The 23008-nt window shown below is 40.8% G+C and overlaps 1 protein-coding gene across 1 annotated transcript in view; it reads left to right on the top strand.

Annotated features, from left to right (window-relative positions):
• stim2b (stromal interaction molecule 2b) overlaps nucleotides 1–22621 on the top strand; it is a 68308-nt gene extending 45687 nt beyond the window's left edge. The window contains exons 7-11 of the mRNA XM_043700547.1: nucleotides 4281–4448; nucleotides 5087–5187; nucleotides 11073–11311; nucleotides 18640–18838; nucleotides 21790–22621. Of these exons, the coding sequence (XP_043556482.1) occupies nucleotides 4281–4448; nucleotides 5087–5187; nucleotides 11073–11311; nucleotides 18640–18838; nucleotides 21790–22237 (1155 nt within the window). The 3' untranslated portion in view covers nucleotides 22238–22621. The remainder of the gene's footprint in view (nucleotides 1–4280; nucleotides 4449–5086; nucleotides 5188–11072; nucleotides 11312–18639; nucleotides 18839–21789) is intronic.
• The last annotated feature ends 387 nt before the right edge of the window (nucleotides 22622–23008 follow it).

Here is a 23008-nt window from a genome sequence, read left to right as displayed (position 1 = left end):
GACCAACCTAGCATGAGGGACCTTGTGAAATAGTGTCAGTGTAGACAACGTCCCCTGCCCTATCCTCATCAATCATCTTTGTCACTTGGTCAAAAAAACTCAGTAAAACTTGAGACAAGAGCTCCCTCTACAAAAAGGTATGTTGACTATTCTTAATAAGTCCTTTCTTTTCTAAATTCAAATAAATCCTGTTCCTAAGAATCTTCCCTGATGATTTCCTGGATTGTCCCTGTTGCCCTTGAACAAAGGAACTGGTTAATCTCAATTATCTGAGATCTCACCTTGGCTAAAGAGAATACAAAAGCCCCAGCATTCTCCTCCCTTGCCTCCTTCAGTATCCAGGGATAGGTTCCATCAGGTCCTGAGGACTTATCTATCATAATATTTTTGAATCCCACCTCCTTAATATCAACATGTCCTAAGCTATGGAAGTACCCCTCCCTAATCTTGCCAACGCCCATGTCCTTCTCCCTGGTGAATGCTGATGTGAAGTAGTCCTTAAGGACTTCACCCACTTCCCTTGGTTTGACGCATAAGTTCCCTACCTTAGATGACGGAATGAAATAATGTGCTGGTTAGTTGGGCTGAACAGAGGCAAATGAAGTCTAATCCTGAAAGTTATGAGGTGATGTGTTTTGGAAGTCTAACAAGACAAGGGAATGCACATTGCATGGTTGGACCCTTGGGAGTACAGACCATCAGAGCCAACTTGGTGTCCGTGAAGACAGCAGGATGGATAGATAAGGGGTTGAGAAGGCATGTGGGATATTTGCATATAGAATACAAGAAACTGAATACAAGAGTAAGCAGAGTATGATAGAGCTGTATGTAACATTAGCTGGATCACAGCTAGAGTATTTTCTGTGTAGTTCTTGTCACCAAACTAAAGTAAGGACGTCATTGAACTGGAGAGGGGGTGCAGAAGTGATTCACCAGGATGTTGCCTGGGCTGGACTGATTCAGCTATGAAGAAAGTTGCGATTGGCTGGGGTTGCGCTCCTTGGAGCAGAGAAGGCATTGTGTTGGGGGGAGATGGAATCTCTCTGTAATCTTAGGTTCTGGAATCTTGGGTTCTGAGGGGCACTGACAGGAAGGGTGGGGAGAAACGTTTCCCATTATTAGCGGGGTTGGTAATCAGGGGCACAGTTTTAACAGGCAGTTTCGAGGGGATTTGAGCAAAACCTTTTTCACTGAGTATTGTGGGTATCTGGAACTGATTGCCTAAAAGGGTTGTAGAGGTAGGGAACCCTTAAGATACTTAAGAACTGTTTGATTGAATCCTTGACATGTAAGGCCAAGTGATGGAAAGTGATTGAAATAGATGGATATTTGATGACTGATGAGGACATGATAGGCTGAAAGGCCTCTTTCTATGCTATACCAACTCTATTGCTCTATGACAGATGCGATTTTACAAAATTGACAGTTATTATATGGTTGCTACCAGACCAGCTTGTTATCTCCGATTCTTATTGAATTCAGATTTCATCATTTGCCAAGGCTGGATTTAAACCCCTGAACCCAGAACATTTTGTCTGAGATTCTGAATCACGAGTCTTATAACATTATGGCCACTATGTCTCTGCCTTTCTTGCAAGGCAGCAATTCAGTGTCATACCTAGTTATCCTGAAGATAAATTAATAGTGGGATTTCTTCTTGAGTGTCTATTGTAATGAAGGTGCAGCCACAATGCTCTTGAGTAGGATTTTGCAGGATTCTCACCTTATGGCAGTAACCAGTAAACGAAGCCAAAGGATCATACACCATGGAAACTATCTCGATGAATAGTTTCCATCAGTATTTACTGTAGAGAAAGACATGGCAAGTCAGGATCTCAGAGGAAATAAATAGAGATGTCTTGTAAAGAGTCCACATTACAGAAGAGGAGATGCTGAAGGTCTTAAAATGCATAAAGATGGATAAATCTGATCAGGTGTATCGAAGAAAATTGAGGGAAGCTAGGTAAGAAATTGCAGGGCCCCAAGGAGAGACATTTGTATCATCGGCAGCCATAGGTGAGCTGGCGGAAGACTGGAGGGTGGCTAATGTTGTGCCATTATGTAAGTTAGGCTGCAAGGAAAAGCCAGGGAACTTCACACGGGTGAGCATAATGTCAGTGGTAGGTGAGTTTGTTAGATGGGATTCTGAGATCTACGTGCATTTGTAAAGGCACGGACTGATTAGGGGTAGTCAGCAAGGCTTTGTGTGTGGGAAATCATGTCTCACAAACTTGTTTGAGTTCTTTGAAGAGGTAACTAAGAAGATAGATGAAGGCAGACCGGTAGACATTGTCTACGTGGACTTTAGCAAGACCTTCGACAAAGTTAATAAGGTAGATCACATGGGATCCAGAGAGATTTTGCCAATTGGATATAAAATTGGCTTGGCAATATAGAAGGTGGTGGTATTTGGGTTGTTTTTCGGACTGGAGGCCTGTGACCAGCGGTGTGTCTTAAGTATTGGTGCCTGGTCCACTGTCACTCATTATTTGCATAAATGATTTGGATGAGAATTTAGTAAGCATGGTTAGTGAGTTTGTGGATGACACTAAAATTGATGGTATAGTGGATAATGAAGGTTATCTAAGAATACAACGGCATCTTGGTCAACTGGGCCAGTGGGCTGAGGAATGGTAAATGGAGTTTAGTTCAGATAAATGCAAGGTGTTGCATTTTGGTAAGACAAACCAGGGCAGGACTTAGATTGGTAGGGCCCTGGGGAGTGGTCTCCTTGGGGAGTGGTGTCAAACAGAGACACCTTGGGGTGCAGGAACATAGTTCCTTGAAAGTGGCATCACGGGTAGATAGGGTGGTGAAGATGATGTTTGGCATGCTTGCCTTCTTCAGTCAGAGCATTGAGTACATGAGTTGGCACAGTACTTTCATTTGGAGTACTGTGTACAATTCTAGTTGGTATGCTGCAGGAAGGATATTATTAAACTGGAAAGGGTGCAAAAAGGATGTACAATGATGTTACTAAGACTGGAGGATTTGAGTCAGAAGGATAGGCTGGGACATTTTTCCCTGGAGTGTAGGAGGTTAAGGGGTGATCTTAGAAGTTTATAAAATCATCATAGGTAAAGTTAATAGTCAAGGTCTTTTCCTGGGGTAGTTGAGTTTAAAACTAGAGGGTATAGCTTTAAGGTAAGAGGGATAACTTTTTCACATCGAGGGTGGTGTGTGTATGGAACGAGCTGCCAGAGGAGACTGTGGAGGTGAGCACTGTCACAGTATTGAAAAGACGTGGACAAGTACATGAATAGGAAAGGTTTAGAGGGATATGAGCTGAACGCAGACAGATGGGTCTAGTTCAGTTTAGGAAACCTGGTTGGTGTGGATGAGTTGGGCTGAAGGGTCTGATGCCATCTTTATCCTTTTGTGTAAATTTATTAAAAGACTACATAGAGTATTTCAATAAAACAAATACAGATTGGAATGTCCAGATTGCTTAGAGCCAGAGCTGATGGAGTGCTCTCTTTTCCAAAATATTGGGAAAATTGGAAGAGGGAGTTCTCACCCTGACTTGTTTGAAATGAGTTGAGAGCATCCTGATAGCAGACAGAACCTGGGAGACATTGTACAGGTCAGTGACTTCAACATGTTTAATTTCACAATAACTTTGGGTTTCAGTTCAGTCCAAGAACATTATCTTAGATTAGATTACATTACAATGTGGAAACAGGCCCTTCGGCCCAACAAGTCCACACCGACCCGCCGAAGCGCAACCCACCCATACCCCTACATTTACCCCTTACCTAACACTACAGGCAATTTAGCATGGCCAATTCACCTGACCCTGCACATCTTTGGACTGTGGGAGGAATGAGGGGAATAGACAAAGCATTTTCTAAATTGAATAGTACCTCTCACCCTTAACTGGCCAGTCACTGAAAAATATTATTTTTCATTCTCTCTTTTTCAAAAAAAACTTTTATAATTTTAAAAAAGCTTCTGTTAAATAGAGTCTTAACTTTTCTGTCTCGATATTTCCAATTTCTTTTCAGTTATTATATTTTCTCATCCTTGGCATCGTGCTGCAGGGAAATGCATTTTTTCTTCCTTTGTCTCAAACATACTGCACAATTTCTTTTTAACTTGCTGGTAGTTCGAAAGCAAGAAAATCAATAAACAAAGTGTTGACATCTCCTTTCACGGTCGTCAAATTTGATGAACGGTGAGCACAAGTGACTGAAAATAATACAATGGGACATTCGGTTTTATTTTAACAAGATTGAGAATCTTAATTATTTTGTAACCAGCTTTTAACGTTTGGTTGCTAGGTTCGTGTGGCACTGAAGAATGCAGAAAAGGAGTTGGAGGTCCGCAGTGCCTGGGCACTGCCAGAAACTCTGCAGAAATGGTTGCAGCTTACTCATGAAGTAGAGGTTCAGTATTACAACATCAAGAAACATAGTGCTGAATTACAACTCCATGCTGTAAAAGAGGAGGTAAGTGTAACATTAGGCATAGTATCTTACTGATTTCTTCAAGCAGATATGTGAAATGAAATCAAAGTGTTCTTCAGTTCAGTGACAATTTGCAATTTTGTAATAATTTAAAGTAGACCATTCATAAGCACCTGAAATATTTATTTATTTTGATGATTTTATAGCAAAAAAAAGGACAACTCATTTGTGAGCAATGAATTGTGTTTGACCAACTCAGCCCAGGTAGACAATCCTTTATCCGAAATCCTCGGGGCTGGTTGTTTTTCAGAATTCGGAATTTTTCGGATTTCAGAATAAATGACATTTTCACAGTGAAATATATTAAAAATGACCTAACAGCAGACGCACATGTGAATAGTACAGGCCCTGAGACACAATTGACGCTTGCCAGGGCTGGGCCACGCTGTCAGGTCATTTCTGAGTGACGTGGTTCGAGTGGGTGTGGAGTTGGGTCACGTGTTCGCATGCTGAAATGACGCTCCACATTCCATGGAAAGGATTTCAGAGCTTTTCGGATTTTGGAATTTTGAATAAAGGGTTGTGTACCTGTATTCCATAATTTACTTGTACAGCAGAGAATTGAATTACTTTCATATAGCTTATTGGAGACTTTAATATAATTTTACTGCTGTTTTTAGGCAGAGAAGATTAAGAAGAAGCGTAATACTGTTTTTGGAACATTCCATGTGGCACACAGTTCCTCTCTGGATGAGGTTGATCACAAAATCCTGGAAGCAAAGTAAGATTCTTATTGCCTTAATAAGTATTCTTTTACTTTATTGTTCCAAGCTATATACTGGTGATTCAATTGATTGTGCTATAACTCTTCTCTGTATTGGACCTAGTATATGTGTTAATTGTGCGGGAGGATAGCACATTTTTCTGTAATAGCTGGAATGATCATTAAATGCTTCTAAACCTTCTAGGAGTAAACCTTGATGGTTATACTGATAAAGGCGAAATAGTAAAATGATCAGAAACAAGACCAGGAGATCAGCAAAGATCAATATTGACATCAGCAGTGACTTATATAGGCTTGCAACCTGCTAACAAGGTCCCAGCAGCAAACCCACCAATTACATATGGTTAAGACTAAGGAGTTCCAGAGACCTCATCCCCATGTTGCGTGGACTGCATTGTATAGAGTGCAAGTTCAGAACAATAGTTCTAGTATACATCTGGCACTCACTAAGTGGTTTGCTGCGCCTGCCTCTCCATGAAAGCCATCAGCCTCGTCATGAAGGACAGCAAATGTTGTCACACCTGAGACATGGCAGCCTAATGGTAATCCAGAAATGAATGCATGTAGCTGCTGGCATATCTGCCAAATGATCCCCCACCTATCACTGCGCCTCCATTAGGATTCATGTCGCTGGGACCTTTAAAACCAACATCAGTCTGGGGCTCAGCATGGACAGAACTTCTAACTGTCCTCGAACTGTCAGCTCCCTTGACTGTCACAGCTCTCATTAGCTGCTCCTGTTGTTCTGTAAAGTGCTCACCAGGTTTGATCACAACTCTACTGGCTATCTCACAAACCCACCAAAGTGAATGTAGTGCTCGCGGAGAATACAGGGAAAATATATGATGGCGCAAACTGAAACTTCCGCAGTCCCTGGGTGTAGACACCCAGTCTGTTTAGCTATGTTCTTTAGGACGCTGCCAGCTCAGCCAGTAATGGTGCTACTAAATAATTGTTCATGTTGGATGTTAAAGTCTCACACCCAGAACACAGCATGCACCCCCTGTGCTCCTTCAAATTAGTATCTAATACTCTTGACAATGTAATAAGCCCTTCTTCAATCTAATTCTAACTTTAATTTTCTTTCCAGCTACAGTTGGATACATTTCCCAAGGGTTTTTATTTCCAAAGGGAATGCATTTTTGCTTTAAATTATGAATTTTTAAAATGTTTGCAATTTTTCATCTAGCATCGTATCTTTTAATCTTGGGTAACTTGCCCCTCATACCTACGTAATTTGCTTTGTTGAGATACAAGTTGCTAGTTTTGGATTTAACCAAATTAATCTCCAAGTTGATATAAAATTTTGCCATATTATATTCCATGAGAACCTTTTTCCACGTATGGAGTCAGCTATTACGAGGGGGCATAGCTTTAAATTAAGGGGTGGTAGGTATAGGTATAGATGTTAGGGATAGATTCTTTACTCAGCGAGTCGTGAGTTCATGGAATGCCCTGCCAGTAGCAGTGGTGGACTCTCCCTCTTTATGGGCATTTAAACGGGCATTGGATAGGCATATGGAGGATAGTGTTGGTTAGGTGGGCTTGGATCGGCGCAACATTGAGGGCCAAAGGGTCTGTACTGCGCTGTATTTTTCTATGTTCTATATTCATTCTACCCTGGATCCTCCTTTTCCTGAATGGTTATTAATTGATGCTTTCTAACTGCACAATGCTAGATCTAAAGCAGCCTGTTCCCTAGTTGGTTCCTAAATAATTAGTCCACTAAATGATCAGCTATACATTCCATGAACACACCCTTCTCACTAACACTGCAAAATGGGTTGCAGTCAAGGTAAGGTTGAAGTGTCTCAGGATTACTATATTATCCTTGTTACACACCTGTAAATCCAATCTGGAACACTGGTCAATCTGGAATACTGGTCAATCTGGAACCAGGTTTCCATAATGCTTATTAGATTAGATGGATTAGTTACCTCTTTTGGAACTACTGTTCAGTTTTACCCAGATTGTCAGTATGCCTTACAGTCTTAGCTGCTTGGCCTTTCTAGCTGATGTTAGATGAAAATGCTTCAACCTTGTCATTTGCACTGATATGCTGTGTCCCCCATTATTGAGGGTGGGGATATTTGTGGACTTGCCTCCTCCTTCGTTGTTCGTTTTTGATAGTTTACTGATTCACAACTGGATGTGGTAGGACTGCAGAGCTGAGATTTGATCAGTTGGCTGTGGGATTGCTTTACCCTGTTGTGTGTTATTGCTATTACTTAGCACGCAAGTAGCTTGTGTTTTATCTTCATCTGGTTGACACCTCAATATTAGGTGCTGCTTCTGTTATTCCCTTTGGCACTCTTCATCAGACCAGGGTTGATTGCCCTGAGGTCGATTAGTTAATGGTAGAGTGGGGATATTCCACGATGTTAAGTCACTGTTTGTGGGTAAATACAATTGTATTGCTGCTGATGACCCCAACACCACCTGGATGCCATTTTGAATTGCGAGAACAGTTTCAAATCCAGCGCAGTGATAACATGATGTGGAGGCAAGACATCATCTCACAAAGACTCTGCACTGGTTAGTCCTGCTGATAGCATTGTGGAAAATTATCGACGGACAAATCAAATGCACTTTTGTTGATTCACTTTCAACCTGCAAAAGGCCCAGTCCTACCACATCCAGTTGTGAATCAGCTCAAATCACAAGTGGTGCTATTAAGCTACAGTTGGTATTGGACATTGAAATCCCCACCCAAACGATATTCTCACTCTTGCTACTCAGTGCTGCTTCCAGGTGATCAACATAATAGATTCATCAGCTGAGGGGAGCCAGTAGGTGGTAAGCGACAGAAGATTTCCTTGTTCCTTCCTCCTGACTGTGCCAACACTGGGTCTGTCCTGCCTTTGGAACAAAACATGACTATGTAATATAAGTATTACTATATGTATCTGTCAGTAAGAGTGATAGTGGTGTCTGGTACATTTGACATTTATATCATACTCAATCAAATTGTGACTGAGTATGATACAGTCAGGCTGTTGCTTGACTTGCCTGTGAGACAGCTCTACAAATATTGACATTGGTACTCTGGATTTTAGTGAGGACTTAGAAGGGCCAACAGGCTGTGTTTGTTGTTGACATTTCTAGTGTCTTCAGTGCCAGCTGTTTTGTCCGGTTTCATTCCTTTTCATAGAGTTGTAGCTTTTGGTAAAGATGGCAGATTTCCTTTTGTAAAGGAGATTATCATTACACCATTGCCCTCCCCTTGTTGATGGTTCTGACGTGGACTATGGAAACTGTATCTTCCCCCTCCTCTACCAAGCTCTGTCCAATTGCAAGAAGCCTGTCATAACCTTTGCAATAGCCAGTAGGAACAACCTACTCCCAATACTATTCCCCATCACTGCATTTCATCTCGTGCCAGCCTCTGTATGACAGTCATTTTCCTCATCCGATCCGCAGACTTTGTTCTTATCCATACAGGCAACATGAATCCTGGACCTTTTAGATAAAAGCAAAGCTCATGGCACGGGAGTATGGACATTGCCAACGTACTGGAAGAACCCTGACTCAAGATATATGACCGCCTTATTAATGTCTGGGGAATCATACTATTAAACTTGCTAATACACTTATGTAAGGTTAAGATGAAATAAGTTATGGCAATTAGTTGTCTGAGCACATATCAAATGGAAAGCACCTTTAATGCTGGGTGTGGGATGAAAGGGATAAGGTTGAGGGAGTCCATAAACTCCTTCCACAGAATAAAATATGTTTTGATTTCAGTCTCACCAGCTGACTTGGAATCTATTAAACTGTTTCCCTTCCTTGGAATCCAGTATCTGAATATTGGACTCTAGTCCGCCAGCTCCTTGTTTAAGTTTTTTGAAGAAATAATGTATTGTACATGTAATTATGCAGGACTGGGATGCTCTCTGGACATTCACATATTGCAAAATCCCAACTTTCATTGCCACCCTCTAATCAACCCCTGTTTTATTTATTTCATTAAATTAAAATTAAGTTAAAATTCAGGGCTCCTTTCTGAGCTGTTATGGTTCCTGCTCTTTTAACATGTTTATTAGTTCCTTTATTATTTAATTCCTATTTACGTATTTTAGATTTTAATTTAATATGAATTTCTATCTCTTTAATGTTGGTATTCTCTACTCAGTTCATTTTAATTTGATCCCCTTTAATGTAATTGAGTAATTAAATACTGAACTCAATTATATGATCAGTTCGATCTTTACGTCGTTATAAATTATTAGCTGTTAGCTCCTGAGATCGAGCACTGGTCTGACAACTTTTTCAGATTTCGACTTCTTTGCATTTGCTTCATATACTGGATTTTATGGTCGATTTTAAAAAAAAATTGTGGTCCTCAATTGCCTATTTTCATAAATTCCATTGATCCAGCAACTGCAGCTGGAAAACGTGTTTTTTAGGAATATATTAATCAATTTGCAAACATTATTAATTGCTTGAATCTTGAGCCATGTTCTTTTTGACAGCAGAACCATATCATTGAAATTTCACTAATAACTGGCTTGATACAGACATCTGTAATCTTTTTGCAGTTTCTTCCCCAGGAAAGCAATTTGGAAGGGAAAAGAATTGTTTCAGTATTTTTGATCTTCTATCATTATGAACAAATTAAAGTGCATTCAAGTTACTGGTTTTAGGCAATTCTGGTCTTTTGAAGCAGTATTTGTAATTTATGCTTTTTGGTTGCAGATAGTAATGTTCTTCCAGATAATTCAAGGTACATTGAATCTACAACATTTCTTTGAAAAATAAAAAAAGCAAACCTGATCAATGTGAATATCATTCTGATTTATCAGCTAAAACTTGTGTTGGAGGTTAATACAATACTTAGTGAGGAATTAATTCTTGATTGCACTCCTTTTTAAAATTAACTTAGAGAGTCATAGAGATGTACAGCACAGAAACAAACCTTTTGATCCAACTCGTCCATGCCGACCAGATTCCTAACCTAATCTAGTCCTATTTGCCAGCACTGGGCCCATGTCCCTCTGAACCCTTCCTATTCATATACCCATCCAGCTGCCTTTTAAATGCTGTAATTGTACTAGCCTCCGCCACACCCTTTGGCAGCTCATTCCATACACGCACTACCCTCTTGTGTGAAAATGTTGCCCCTTGGGTCTCTTTTATATCTTTCCCCTCTCACCCTAAACCTGGGCCCTCTAGTTCAGGACTCCCCCACCTCAGGGAAAAGACTTTGTCTGTTTACCCTATCAATGCCCCTCATGATCTTATAAACCTCTATAAGGTCACCCCTCAGCCTCCAACGCTCCAGGGTAAACAGCCCCAGCCGATTCAGCCTCTCCCTTTAGCTCAAATCCTTCAACCGTGGCAAAATGCTTGTAAATCTTTTCCGAACCCTTTCAAGTTTGACAACATCCTTTCAATAGGAATTAATAAGGTTACGTGAACTATGACAAAGTGGTGCATTCTTAAAAAATGAAGTAAAAAAGAATAAAGTTGAATCCGAGTAAAGCTGCAGAGGATCAAAAGATATCCATTTTAGCAAGAAAAGGAAACATTCAGTGACGTCAGTGTTACTTGGAAGCTGGGGAGGGGGGTTCTGGTTGAGATGCTGTTCAGAGGGTCTCTGAAGACTCAATGGCTTCTTTCGGCTATAGGGATTCTATTAATGCACAGATACTGTATGAGCCTGATTTCCTCACATATGCATTTTTCACTATTTAGCAACCAACAATAGAAAGCCTATTTGGTTTTATTTTTATATCCTTTTCTGCTCCACCGGTGTTGAGGTGCGCGTGTGTGTCTACTGAGAAACTTGTACTTAAAACGCAAGCTATATTTTAAGTGGAAATTGGAGGTTGGTTTTATCAGACGGCTGATTAAGTATCATTTCTGTTATGTATGGTTTTCAGACAAGCGTTATCGGAGGTGACGGCAGCCTTGCGGGAGCGGTTACATCGCTGGCAGCAGATTGAGAAGATTTGTGGTTTTCCAATTGTGCACAATTCGGGAATGCCAAGTCTGACCTCCGTTCTGTACTCTGAGCACAGTTGGGTCGTCATGCCTCGGGTCTCTGTGCCACCATATCCAATAGCTGGTGGAGTAGATGACTTGGACGAAGATACACCACCAATCATTCCGCAGTTCCACTGTAAGTTACAAATTCCATTTCCCAACAAGCGTAAACATAAGTGACTAAGATCTTGACATTTCAGTTCTGAACATTGGAGCTTTGCATTCAGCTGAGGAATAGGGTAGGGTATAGATGGAAGGTATTATTTTCTGGGAGTAAAAGAATGAAAAATTCTTATCTAGTTGAACAACTATCCCCTTTGCCCTCCTGATTTCCCTTTTAAGTATACTCCTACTACCTTTATGCTCTTCTAAGGATACATTCGATCTATCCTGTCTATACCTGACATATGCTTCCTTCTTTTTCTTAACCAAACCCTCAAATTCTTTAGTCATCCAGCATTCCCCATACCTACCAGCCTTTCCTTTCACCCAACAGGAATATACTTTCTCTGGATTCTCGTTACCTCATTTCTGAAGCCTTCCCATTTTCCAGCTGACCCTTTACCTGTGAACATTTGCCCCCAATCAGCTTTTGAAAGTTCTTGCCAAATACTGTTGAAATTGGCCTTTTTTTCAATTTAGAACGTCAGCTTTTAAATCTGGTCTATCTTTTTCCATCACTATTTTAAATCTAATAGAATTATGGTCGCTGGCCCCAAAGTGCTCCCCCATTGACACCTCAGTCACCTGTCCTGCCTTATTTCCCAAGAGTAGGCCAAGTATTGCACCTTATAGGATGTAGGTACATCCACTTTCTTGTACACGTTTAACAAATTTCTCGCCATCTAAACCCTTAACACTATGGCAGTCCCAGTCTATGTTTGGAAAGTTAAAATCCCTTACAATAACCACCCTATTATTCTTGCAGAAAGCTGAGATCATCTTACAAATTTGTTTCTCAATTTCCCTCTGACTATGAGGTAGTTTATTATACAATCCCAGTAAGGTGACCATCCCTTTCTTATTTCTCAATTCCACCCAAATAGCTTCCCTGGATGTATTCCTGGGAATATCCTCCCTCAGCACAACTGTAATGCTATCCTTTATAAAAAACGCCACTCCCCCTCATCTCTTGCCTCCCTTTCTATCCTTCCTGTAGCATTTGTATCCTGGAACACTAAGTTGTCGGTCTGCCGGTCCTGTCCATCCCTGTGCCATGTTTCTGTAATTGCTATGATATCCCAGTCCCATGTTCCTAACCATGCCCTGAGTTCATCTGCCATCCCTGTTAGGCCCCTTGCATTGAAATAAATGCAGTTTAATTTATTAGTCCTACCTTGTCCCTGACTGCCCTGATTATTTGACTCTCTTCTGTTCTCAACTGTACCAGTCTCAGATTGATCTCTTTCCTCACTATCTCCCCAAGTCCCACCCCCCACCTTACTAGTTTAAATCCTCCTGAGCAGTTCTAGCAAATTTCCCTGCCAGTATATTAGTCCCCTTCCAATTTAGGTGCAATCCGTCCTCCTTGTACAGGTCACTTCTACTCCAAAAGAGATTCCAATGATCCAAAAATGTGAATCCTTCTACCACACACCAGCTCCTCAGCCATGCATTCATCTGCTCTATCCTCCTATTCCTGCCCTCACTAGCTCTTAGCACCGGGAGTAATCCAGATATTACTACTCTCGAAGATCTCCTTTTTAAATTCCTGCCTAGCTCCCTGTAATCTCCCTTCAGAGTCTTAACCTTTTCCTTTCCAATGTCGTTGGTTCCAATGTGGACAATGACCTCTTGCTGACCCCTCTCCCCCGTGGGAACATTCTGCACCCGCTCTGAGACATCCTTGATCCTGGCACCAGGGAAGCAACACACCATTCTGATTTTTTGCTGCTGGCCACAGAGGTGTCTGTCTGTACCTTGAACTAGAGAATCCCCGAACACAATTGATCTCTTGGAACCCGACATACCCCTCATTACATTAGAGCCAGTCTCAATACCAGAAACTTGGCTGTTTGTGCTATGTTCCCCTGCGAATCCATCACCCCCAACATTTTCCAAAGCCGCGTTCCTGTTTGAAATGGGGATAGCCACAGAAAACTCCTGCACTAACTGCCCACCTCTGTTACCTTTCCTGGATTTAACCCATCTATGTGACTCTATCTGCGACTTTTCCTCCTTCCTATAATTGCCATCCATCACATACTGTTACATGAGATAGCTTTGGCAAATAGAATTAAGGAGAATCCAAAGGGTTTTTACAAATACATTAAGGACAAAAGAGTAACTAGGGAGAGAATAGGGCCCCTCAACGATCAGCAAGGTGGCCTTTGTGTGGAGCCGCAGAAAATGGGGGAGATACTAAACGAGTATTTGCATCCGTATTTACAGTGGAAAAGGACATGTAAGATATAGAATGTAAGGAAATAAATGGTGACATCTTGAAAAATGTCCATATTACAAAGGAGGAAGTGCTGGCTGTCTTGAAACGCATAAAGGTGGATAAATCCCCAGGACCTGATCAGGTGTACTCTAGAACTCTGTGGGAAGCTAGGGAAGTGCTTGCTGGGCCTCTTGCTGAGATATTTGTATTATCGATAGTCGCAGGTGAGGTGCTGGAAGACTGGAGGTTGGCTAACGTGGTGCCAGTGTTTAAGAGGGATGGTAAGGATGAGCCAGGAACTATAGACCAGTGAGCCTGACGTCGGTGGTTGGCAAGTTGTTGGAGGGAATCTTGAGAGACAGGATGTACATGTATTTGGAAAAAAACTAGGTAAAAACAATGACTGCAGATGCTGGAAACAAGATTCTGGATTAGTGGTGCTGGAAGAGCACAGCAGTTCAGGCAGCATCCGAGGAGCAGTAAAATCGACATTTCAGGCAAAAGCCCTTCATTAGGAATGGTAAGGACTGATTAGGGATAGTCAACATGGCTTTGTACTTGGGAAATCATGTCTCACAAACTTGATTGAGTTTCTTGAAGAACTAACAAAGAGGATTGGTGAGGGCAGAGCGATAGTTGTAATCTATATAGACTTCAATAAGGCGTTCGACAAGGTTCCCCATGGGAGACTGGTGAGCAAGGTTAGATCTCACGGAATACAGGGAGAACTAGCCATTTGGATACGGAACTGGTTAAAAGGTAGAAGATAGAGGATGGTGGTGGAGGGTTGTTTTTCAGACTGGAGGCCTGTGACTAGTGGAGTGTCACAAGGATCGGTGCTGGGTCCACTACTTTTCATCATTCATATAAATCATTTGGATGTGGGCATAAAAGGTATAGTTAATAAGTTTGCTAATGACACCAAAATTGGAGGTGTAGTGGACAGCGAAGAAGGTTACCTCAGATTACAACGGGATCCTGATCAGATGGGTCAATGGGCTGAGAAGTGGCAGATGGAGTTTAATTTAGATAAATGCGAGGTGCTGCATTTTGGGAAAGCAAATCTTAGCAGGACTTATACACTTAATGGTAAGGTCCTAGGGAGTGTTGCTGAACAAAGAGACCTTGGAGTGCAGGTTCATAGCTCCTTGAAAGTGGAGTTGCAGGTAGATAGGATAGTGAAGAAGGCATTTGGTATGCTTGCTTTTATTGGTCAGAGTATTGCTTACAGGAGTTGGGAGGTCATGTTGCGTCTGTACAGGACATTAGTTAGGCTACTGTTGGAATGTTACGTTCAATTCTGGCCTCCTTCCTATTGGAAAGATGTTGTGAAACTTGAAAGGGTTCAGAAAAGATTTACAAGGATGTTGCCAAGATTGGGGGATTTGAGCTACAGGGAGAGGCTGGACAGTTGGGGCTGTTTTCCCTGGAGTGTCGGAGGCTGAGCGGTGACCTTATAGAGGTTTATAAAATGGGGCATGGATAGGATAAATAGACAAAGTCTTTTCTCTGGGGTGGGGGAGTCCAGAACTGGAGGGGATAGGGTGAGAGGGGAAAGATATAAAAGAGACCTAAGGAGCAACATTTTCATGCAGAGGGTGGTGCATGTATGGAATGAGCTGCCAGAGGAAGTGGTGGAGGCTGGTACAATTGCAACACCTAAAAGGCATTTGGATGGGTATATGAATAGGAAGGGTTTGGAGGGATATGGGCCAGGTGCTGTAGGTGGTACGGGATCGGGTTGGGATATCTGGTTGGCTTGGACAAATTGGACTGAAGGGTCTGTTTCCGTGCTGTCCATCTCTATGACTCTATAACTGTCATTTGTTATACTGATCATGATGCCGAATGACCCTAATCCCTTTTCTTGTCCTTGGTCCATACTCCTCCATTCCTTCCATATTCATGTGCTTATCTAAACGTTCTTTAAATGCCCTTAATTATATCTGCCTCCAACACCATCCCTGGCAGCGCTTTCGAGACTCCTATCACTCTGAGTTTTTAAAAAAAAACTTGCCCCTCACATCTCCTTTAAACTTACCCCCTCACCTTAAATGCGTGCCCCCTGGTATTAGACATTTCAACTCCGGTTTGGTGGTGAGAATTGTTTTCCCAATCTATGCATCTCATAATTTTATAGACTTCTCCCCTCAGTCTCCTCCGCTTAGTAGAAAACAACCTGGGTTTTTGTAGCTTTTCCATGTAGCTCATACCCTCTAATCGAGGCAGCATCCCAATCAACCTCTTCTGCACCCCCTGCAAAGCCTCCAGATCCTTTAACAGAATTGAGCGTAATACTCTTTAATGTGGTCAAATCAAAGTCTTCTCAAGGTGCAATATGACACCCTGACTGTTGTACTCAGTTCCCCGACCATTCTATCTACTGACATGGCCACTTTCAGGGAGCTAAGGGCTCGAACCTCAAGATCTCTCTACATTACTGCTGTTCAGAGTCTGCCATTAACTGTTTACTTTTCTTTAACGTTTGATCTCCCAAAATGCACAACCTAATGTTTACCCAGATTAAACTCCATCTGCCATTTCACCGGCCATGTCTGCAACTGATCTGTATCCCACTGTATCCTTTGACAGCCTTCTACACTATCCGCAATTCCACCAAACTTTACTAACCCACCCATCTACGTTTTCATCCAGGCCATTTAAATATGGCACAAATAGCAGAGGTCCCAGGATGGGTCCCTGTGGGGCACCATTAGTCACAGACCCCAAGCCTGAAAAACACCCTTCCACCACTACCCCTGCCTTCTATGGGCGAGGCAATTCTGAATCCACACGGCCAAGTCACCATGAATCCAGTGCATTTTAATCTTCTGGATGAGTCTAACATGAAGGACCTTGTCAAAAGCCTTACTAAAGTCCATGTAGACAACATCCATTGATCACCTTTGTCGCCACCTTGAAAAATTTGATCAAGTTAGTAAGCCGTGACCTGACCTGCTGACTGTCCCTAATTAGGCTATACTTTTCCAAATGTACATTAATCCTATCCATAAGAATTCTCTCCAATAGATTCCCAACCACTAATGTGAGACTCACTGGTCTGTAATTTCCTGGATTATCCCTATTTCCCTAATTGAACAGAGGAACAACATTAAGTACTCGCCAGTCCTCCAAGGCCTCTCCAGTGGCTAGTGAGGATCCAAAGATCTTGGTCAACGCCCCAGCAATCTTCTCTCTCGCCTTGCTCAGTAACCTTGGGTAGATACCATTAGGCTGTGGGGACTTATTCACCTGAATGCTCTTCAAGAGATGCAACACCATTTCTTTCTTGATCTCAAAATTCCCTAGCATATTAGCATGATCCAGACAAATCTCCGTATCCTCCATATCCTTCACCTGGGTGAACACCGATGCAAAGTACTCATTTAGGATCGCAACCATGTTCTCTTCCTGTAAGCACGAGTTCCCTCATTTGTCCTTGAGTGGTCCTGCCTTCTCCCTAGTTAACCTCTTGGTTTTAATGTATCTGTTGAATGCCTTGGGATTCTCTTTAATCCTAGGTTATTTCATGGCCTCTTCTTGCTCTCCTAATTCCCTGCTTGAGTACTCTCCTGCCTTTGTTATATTCTTTATGGGCCCTGTCCGATTTTAGCTTCCTAAACCTTACATATGACTCTTGTTTCCTTTTGACTAAATTCACAACCTCCCTCATTATCCAAGTGTCCCCTACTTTGCCATCCTTGTTCTTCCATCTCACTGGAACAGACTGGTCTTGAACACTGCCCAGCAGGTCTTTAACCAATTTCCATGTCAAATGTGGATTTACCTGATAAGAGCTCCTCCCAGTTGTCACTCTCCTGCCTAATACTGATGTAATTTACTTTCCTCCAATTTAGTACCTTCCCGCAAGGTCCTGACTTAACAGGGATTTAAGAAAATTGGCAACACGATCCAAAAGAATACAGAGGCAAGATTTTGCAGCTAGTTGTTGTAATCTCGAATAGACTGTCTGAAATTGTGGTAGAAGTGGATTCAGAAGTGACTGTCAATAGAGAATTAAGTATGTATTTGCAAAGGAGGGGGTTGGGGGAGGGAAAGGTATGCAGAAAGAGCAGAGGAGTAGGTCTATTTAGATAGATCTTTCAGAAAGTTTGCCACCGGCATGATGGGGTGAATTGCTGCATCCTGTACAATGCAACATGAACTATCTGTTATCTACTACTGAATTGACAATGTCCTTTGGGACAGGGCACATAAACTTTGTTGAATTGTGGCTAAACACTGCAAAATGACACTCTAGAAATAGTGCTTTCTGTTGGGATTTTAATTTTTAAAAATCTGGAGCATTAAATTAAAATGATTTAAATTTTATTTGATTTATATAAAGAGAATTACAAATTATAAATGCGTCACAAACTATTACTTGTCTGAACTGTTAGAATAATGATTACCTGAACTTTATAATAATATTAATAGTGTGTTGTTTTGACATTATCAGAAATGCCAGTTATGTGTTAAATTAATCTAATAGCTATTTTGGTTAAATGATTGTAAGCAAATGATTCACTGGGCCATCACTGTTTCATTGCCACAGGCAAATATAAATAACTAAGACTTTTTAAAAAAGGTACGTATGTTAGTCCATTCAGCCCCATCTTTGCTTCTCTGTTAGATCATGGCTGATCTGTAACTCACTTCTATTTATGTGCCATCACTCCAAATTTATTATTACCCTTGCTCAACAGAAATCAATTAATTGCAACCTTGAAATTTGTAATAGACCCAGCATCTGTCACCCTTTTTGAAAATAAATTCAAGATTACTAATATCCTTTGATATATAAAAAAAACTTTCTGATATCCCTCCTAAATGGTCAAGTTGTGCCTCTTGATTTTGACCACCATCAGTGTATACTCTGTCAAACCTGTTTAGCATCTGACACAACATTGGTTTATCACTCAATTATCTACAGTTGCGGGAACACAGGACACATTTTTCTAATCTGCGTTCGTAATCTAACCTTTTTTAGCCCCAGTCTGGCAAATTGTATTTGCATATTAAAATCACTGGAGTGTAAATCCCTGTTTCTAAATGTTTGTATGTGTTTTTTATCCCCCCAGCACTAGCTCATAGTAAACTCAATTACAATTTACCAAAAAGCAGCAGTCAAGGACGCACCCGGAGGGCCAATGTTATTCCCTCTGGACTTCCGCCTTCCTTGCAATCCTCCACTCCTGATATCTTTGTAACAAATAGCTATTCAACCCTTCGTACTGAGGAGGATGAAGATGCCATATTCTTCACAGCTGACAAGAACTGGTAACTAGTTTTTTGTGTGTTCTGGAATGAGTTGAAACAAATTAAATATTACTTTATGCTTTGTTCAGCCATGAGAGAGCATTGTGGAAATTAAGTGGGTCTCAGTTACTTTGCCATCCCAAACATAAACCACACAAACAATGTGCAGATGGCTAAAATTCAGGACAATTCAGATGAATTGGAGTAAAATTTGGATTTTCAAATTCACATTAGCATGGATCACACGTTAGACCCTGGAAAGTTTGCATGTTTCCATGTCCTAATGCGGATTTAAATCCTGGAATTTGTTGGTTTTATAAAGGAAGAGACTGGATCTATTCCCAGTAAGTGAATTTAATTTCAAATCTTAGCCTACTTACCACAGAACTGTAAGCTGCAACAGATAGGAAGTATATATTCTAATATAGCAATAGTAGAGAGCTTCATGAGAATAACTCCCAGAAGACTTAATAATTGAATTGAATCAATTATTTAAATTGAACAAACATTTGGGGATAGTCTGGAGTCTTTTACATAAGCATTTCAATTCATATCTGTCTATTACTCTGGGTAGCCACCAGTTGCCTTGCTAGAGTTCCTGGAGTTCTCCTGTTCTATGTATTGATCAATAGTCCATTTTGCATTTTCAAAATAACCAGTCTGAGACTAGTTATGTTACTTAAAAAAAAATGAGTAATTTAAAATGGTGTACTTTATAAATCGGCGCAACTGTACAACACGCCAATCTGTGTGGTTCCTCGATTTACTAAGTTCTCTAAAAGAGAGGGAAATGTAGTGAGTGAGCTAATTTGATGCAGTCTTGAACAAACTCCCCAGAAAGTGCTGGCTGGACAGTATTGGTAAAGGCATAGCCAAGTAATGATGCATCCTGTTCAAGTTTCTAAAGAGATATCCTTGAAGGGGTAACTGACAATGCTAATCAATTTTCAGGAGTCTCCAGTGTTTATGATCCATTAATCTGTTAATCTGACACTAAGAACGCTATTCAAATGCTCCCTGTTAACATCTAACACAGATGAGCAAATTAAGGAGAACATGCAAATTTCAACATCCGTTTTTAGCCCTGTGTAGTACATTGTACATTTAAGCTTCATTATCCGTTTTTTTCCTTTGTAGAAGAGGTTGTTCTGCATCTGTAATAGCGTGCAGTTTTTAGACTGATAGGTAGGAGGAATCGGGAAGAAAGGCTTTGCATTGTGGTCTGTAATTGGAAAAATTCACTGGGGGGAAAAGGTACTGAGCAAACTACTGAGATTAAAGGCAGATGAGACTCCTGGGTCTAATGGCCTTCATCTTAGGAAGGAAGTGATTTGTCAATGTGTTGGTTGTGATATGCCAGAATTCCCTGGATTCTGGAAAGGTATTGATAGAATGGAAAAAAAATACTAAAGTTATGCCCTTATTCAAAAAGGGAGGGCAGCAGAATGTAGCAAACTATAGACCAGCTTAATTAACATCATTGGGAAATCGTCGGAATCAGTTATTAAGAAAATAGTAATGGGATATTTGGAAAGTCAAAACACAGTCTGTACGAGTCAGCATGGTTTTATGAAGGGTAAATTATGTTTGGTTAATTTGCTAGAGTTCTCCGTATATGTACAAGCAAATGGGGCCCCTGTAGAAGCAGTATATCTGGACTTCCAGGAGGCATTTAAGAAGGTACCACACAAAAGGTTGATGCACAAATTACAGTCTCACGGAGTTAGGGGCAATTTATTAGCTTGGTTGGAGGATTGGCTACCCAACAGACAGCAAAGGGTTAGGATAAATGTGTCTTTTTCTGGTTGGCAAGCTAGAGTAGGGTAGAGAGTAGAGTATAAAATTAGTGCAGTGTAACAGGATTCATTCGTCAGGTTCCAATTATTGGCAATCTGTATTAATAGTTTGAATGCAGAGATAGAAAGTGCTATTGCCAGGTTTACAGATAACATTAAGTTGCCATGAAAAAATAAGAAATTTACAAATAGACCTAGATAAGTGAATGGTCCAAAATTTGTCAGATGGAATTTAACTTCGATAAGTTTGAGCTCATCCGTTTTGGTCAGAAGAATAAAAAGGCAACTTAGTATATAAATGGAGAAAAGTTCTAAAATGCTTTGGTGCTCAAGGATCTGGGTCATTGTGCATGAATTGCAGAAAGCTAGATTACAGGTACAGCAGGGAATAAGGAAGGCAAATGAAATTTTTACATTTTATTGTGAAAGGAATAGAGTACAAGAGTAAGGATGCGTTTTTGCAACTGTAGAAGACATTGATACAACTGCATCAGGAGAACTGTATTCAATTCTGGTCCCTTCCTTGACGAAGGATGTAATTGTTTTGGAGGAGGTTCAATGAAGGTTCACTAGCTTACTTCCTGAGATGAAGGGCTTGTTTTATGTGAAGAGATTGAGCAGGTTAGGTCAATATTCGTCAGAGTTTGGAAGAGTAAAAGAAGGTCTGATTTGAGGTGAATAAGATGATAAAGGGGATTGACAAAGTAGACTGAGCGTGGATGTTTCCCCTCAATATAGAAAGAGAAGTCATAATGTTAGGTTGAGGGGTGGCAGATTTAAAACAAAGACGACAAGGAATTACTTCTCTCATCATGACCCCTGAGTGCAGTGGATGCTGAGACACTGAATAAATGTAAGGAGGCGGTAGACAGATTTTTAATTAGTAATAGGTTAAAGGGTTCTGGGGAGCAGGCAGGACCATGGAGTTGAGGCTGAGCTGAGACCAACCATTAAATGGCAAAGCAGGCTTGAGGGGCTGCATTATCTACACCTGCTCTAGTTCTTGTGTTCTTATACTGTTGTATACTCAAGAAATACTCATTTCTTTGGGGTGTTTCACGATATAAGTATATAAATATAAGTTATTGACCTTTCCCTGCCATTAACCTGAAATCAGTATCAATGTTCTGTAAATGAGAAATGTTTAACTTGCTGCTTGTCTGTTTTGTAATGTAGGGATACACAGGAAACCGCTTCAGACTGTGACTCCTCTTTTGGGTCTTCAAATGGAAAGAAGCTGTTTCTCTTATCAAACTCTGAGGCTCTAAGTGATGCTTCACGTAAAATGTCCAAGAACTCCCTGGATGACTTATCCCTTGCTGATTCATCCGTGCCATATGAGCGGGTAGCTACAGCTCCGGATTCTCTGGGCCCAGCAGATACCAAGAGTATGATTGTGAGCTCGCTGATGGCCACCAAGCCTGTTCGGAACGGTCTTGAGAAATCCTACAGCATGGGACAGCTATCAGCAGCTCAGGACAGGCGTGTCTTAGAACTTTCCACATCAAGCGCTCAGAAAAGCATAACTAAGAGACAAACAGCATCTCAAGAACTGTCTTCCTGTACAGACAGAGTTAAAAAAACCTCTAAGTTAAAAAAGATCTTCAAGAAAATGTCAAAATAATAAACGCCAAAGTGTGACAATGGCGAAGCCTCATTCATTGTAACATCTGTTTACGAAAGCTGCATTTAGATGTTACGCAGAGGGCTTTGGTTTCTGCCCGAGTTACAGTTGTAGAAATTAATGTTGCACTATTACTTTCCTGATGGGGGAAGGTACCTCTGATTATATAGACAATGTATAAATATTTGTAGAGAAACTAAGCAGATTCTATGTTTTTACTGTTACATGTAGAGCTTTGGTAGGATTTTTAAGAATTCAGATTTCTAATGACTTAAAAGAGCAGTGGAATTTCTAACAGCAAGAAAGCAAATTTTTCTTGTGAAACAAATTTCTTAAAAGTTTTACAAACTTGCTGTACAAATGATTAAAATGCCTGGCAGCCTCTGAGCTTTTCTTTCATGCCTTGTCTTTGAACTCTGAAGATTGGCACTGAAGGCTGTTAAAGATTACTACCAGCCTGCAAGCAAGCACTAACAGTTTCCTCATATTATTGTAGCAGCAGTGGGACCTGGCAAAATACTGAGCTGTTAATTCAGGATTTCTTCTTGCAGATTAGAAGTGAAAACTACTTCACCTGAACTTAATAGACTTAAGGGTAGTTGGGGTGTTTGGAACTTCTTGAATGTATTAAAAGAATAAAATGAAGCATTATGAAACCATTGCAGCGAATACAGTCTTAATTATTTCATTGGGTTATTCTTCCAATTTTTATTAAATGAATTTTGATATCATTTGTGTTAGACATCATAGTACTGGCATCAAAGTCTATAA

The sequence above is a fragment of the Chiloscyllium plagiosum genome, chromosome 1 (assembly GCF_004010195.1).
Source record: "Chiloscyllium plagiosum isolate BGI_BamShark_2017 chromosome 1, ASM401019v2, whole genome shotgun sequence".
Taxonomy (NCBI): Eukaryota; Metazoa; Chordata; class Chondrichthyes; order Orectolobiformes; family Hemiscylliidae; genus Chiloscyllium; species Chiloscyllium plagiosum.
Note: the sequence above shows the minus strand (reverse complement) of the source record. Positions and strands in the feature narration are given on the sequence as shown.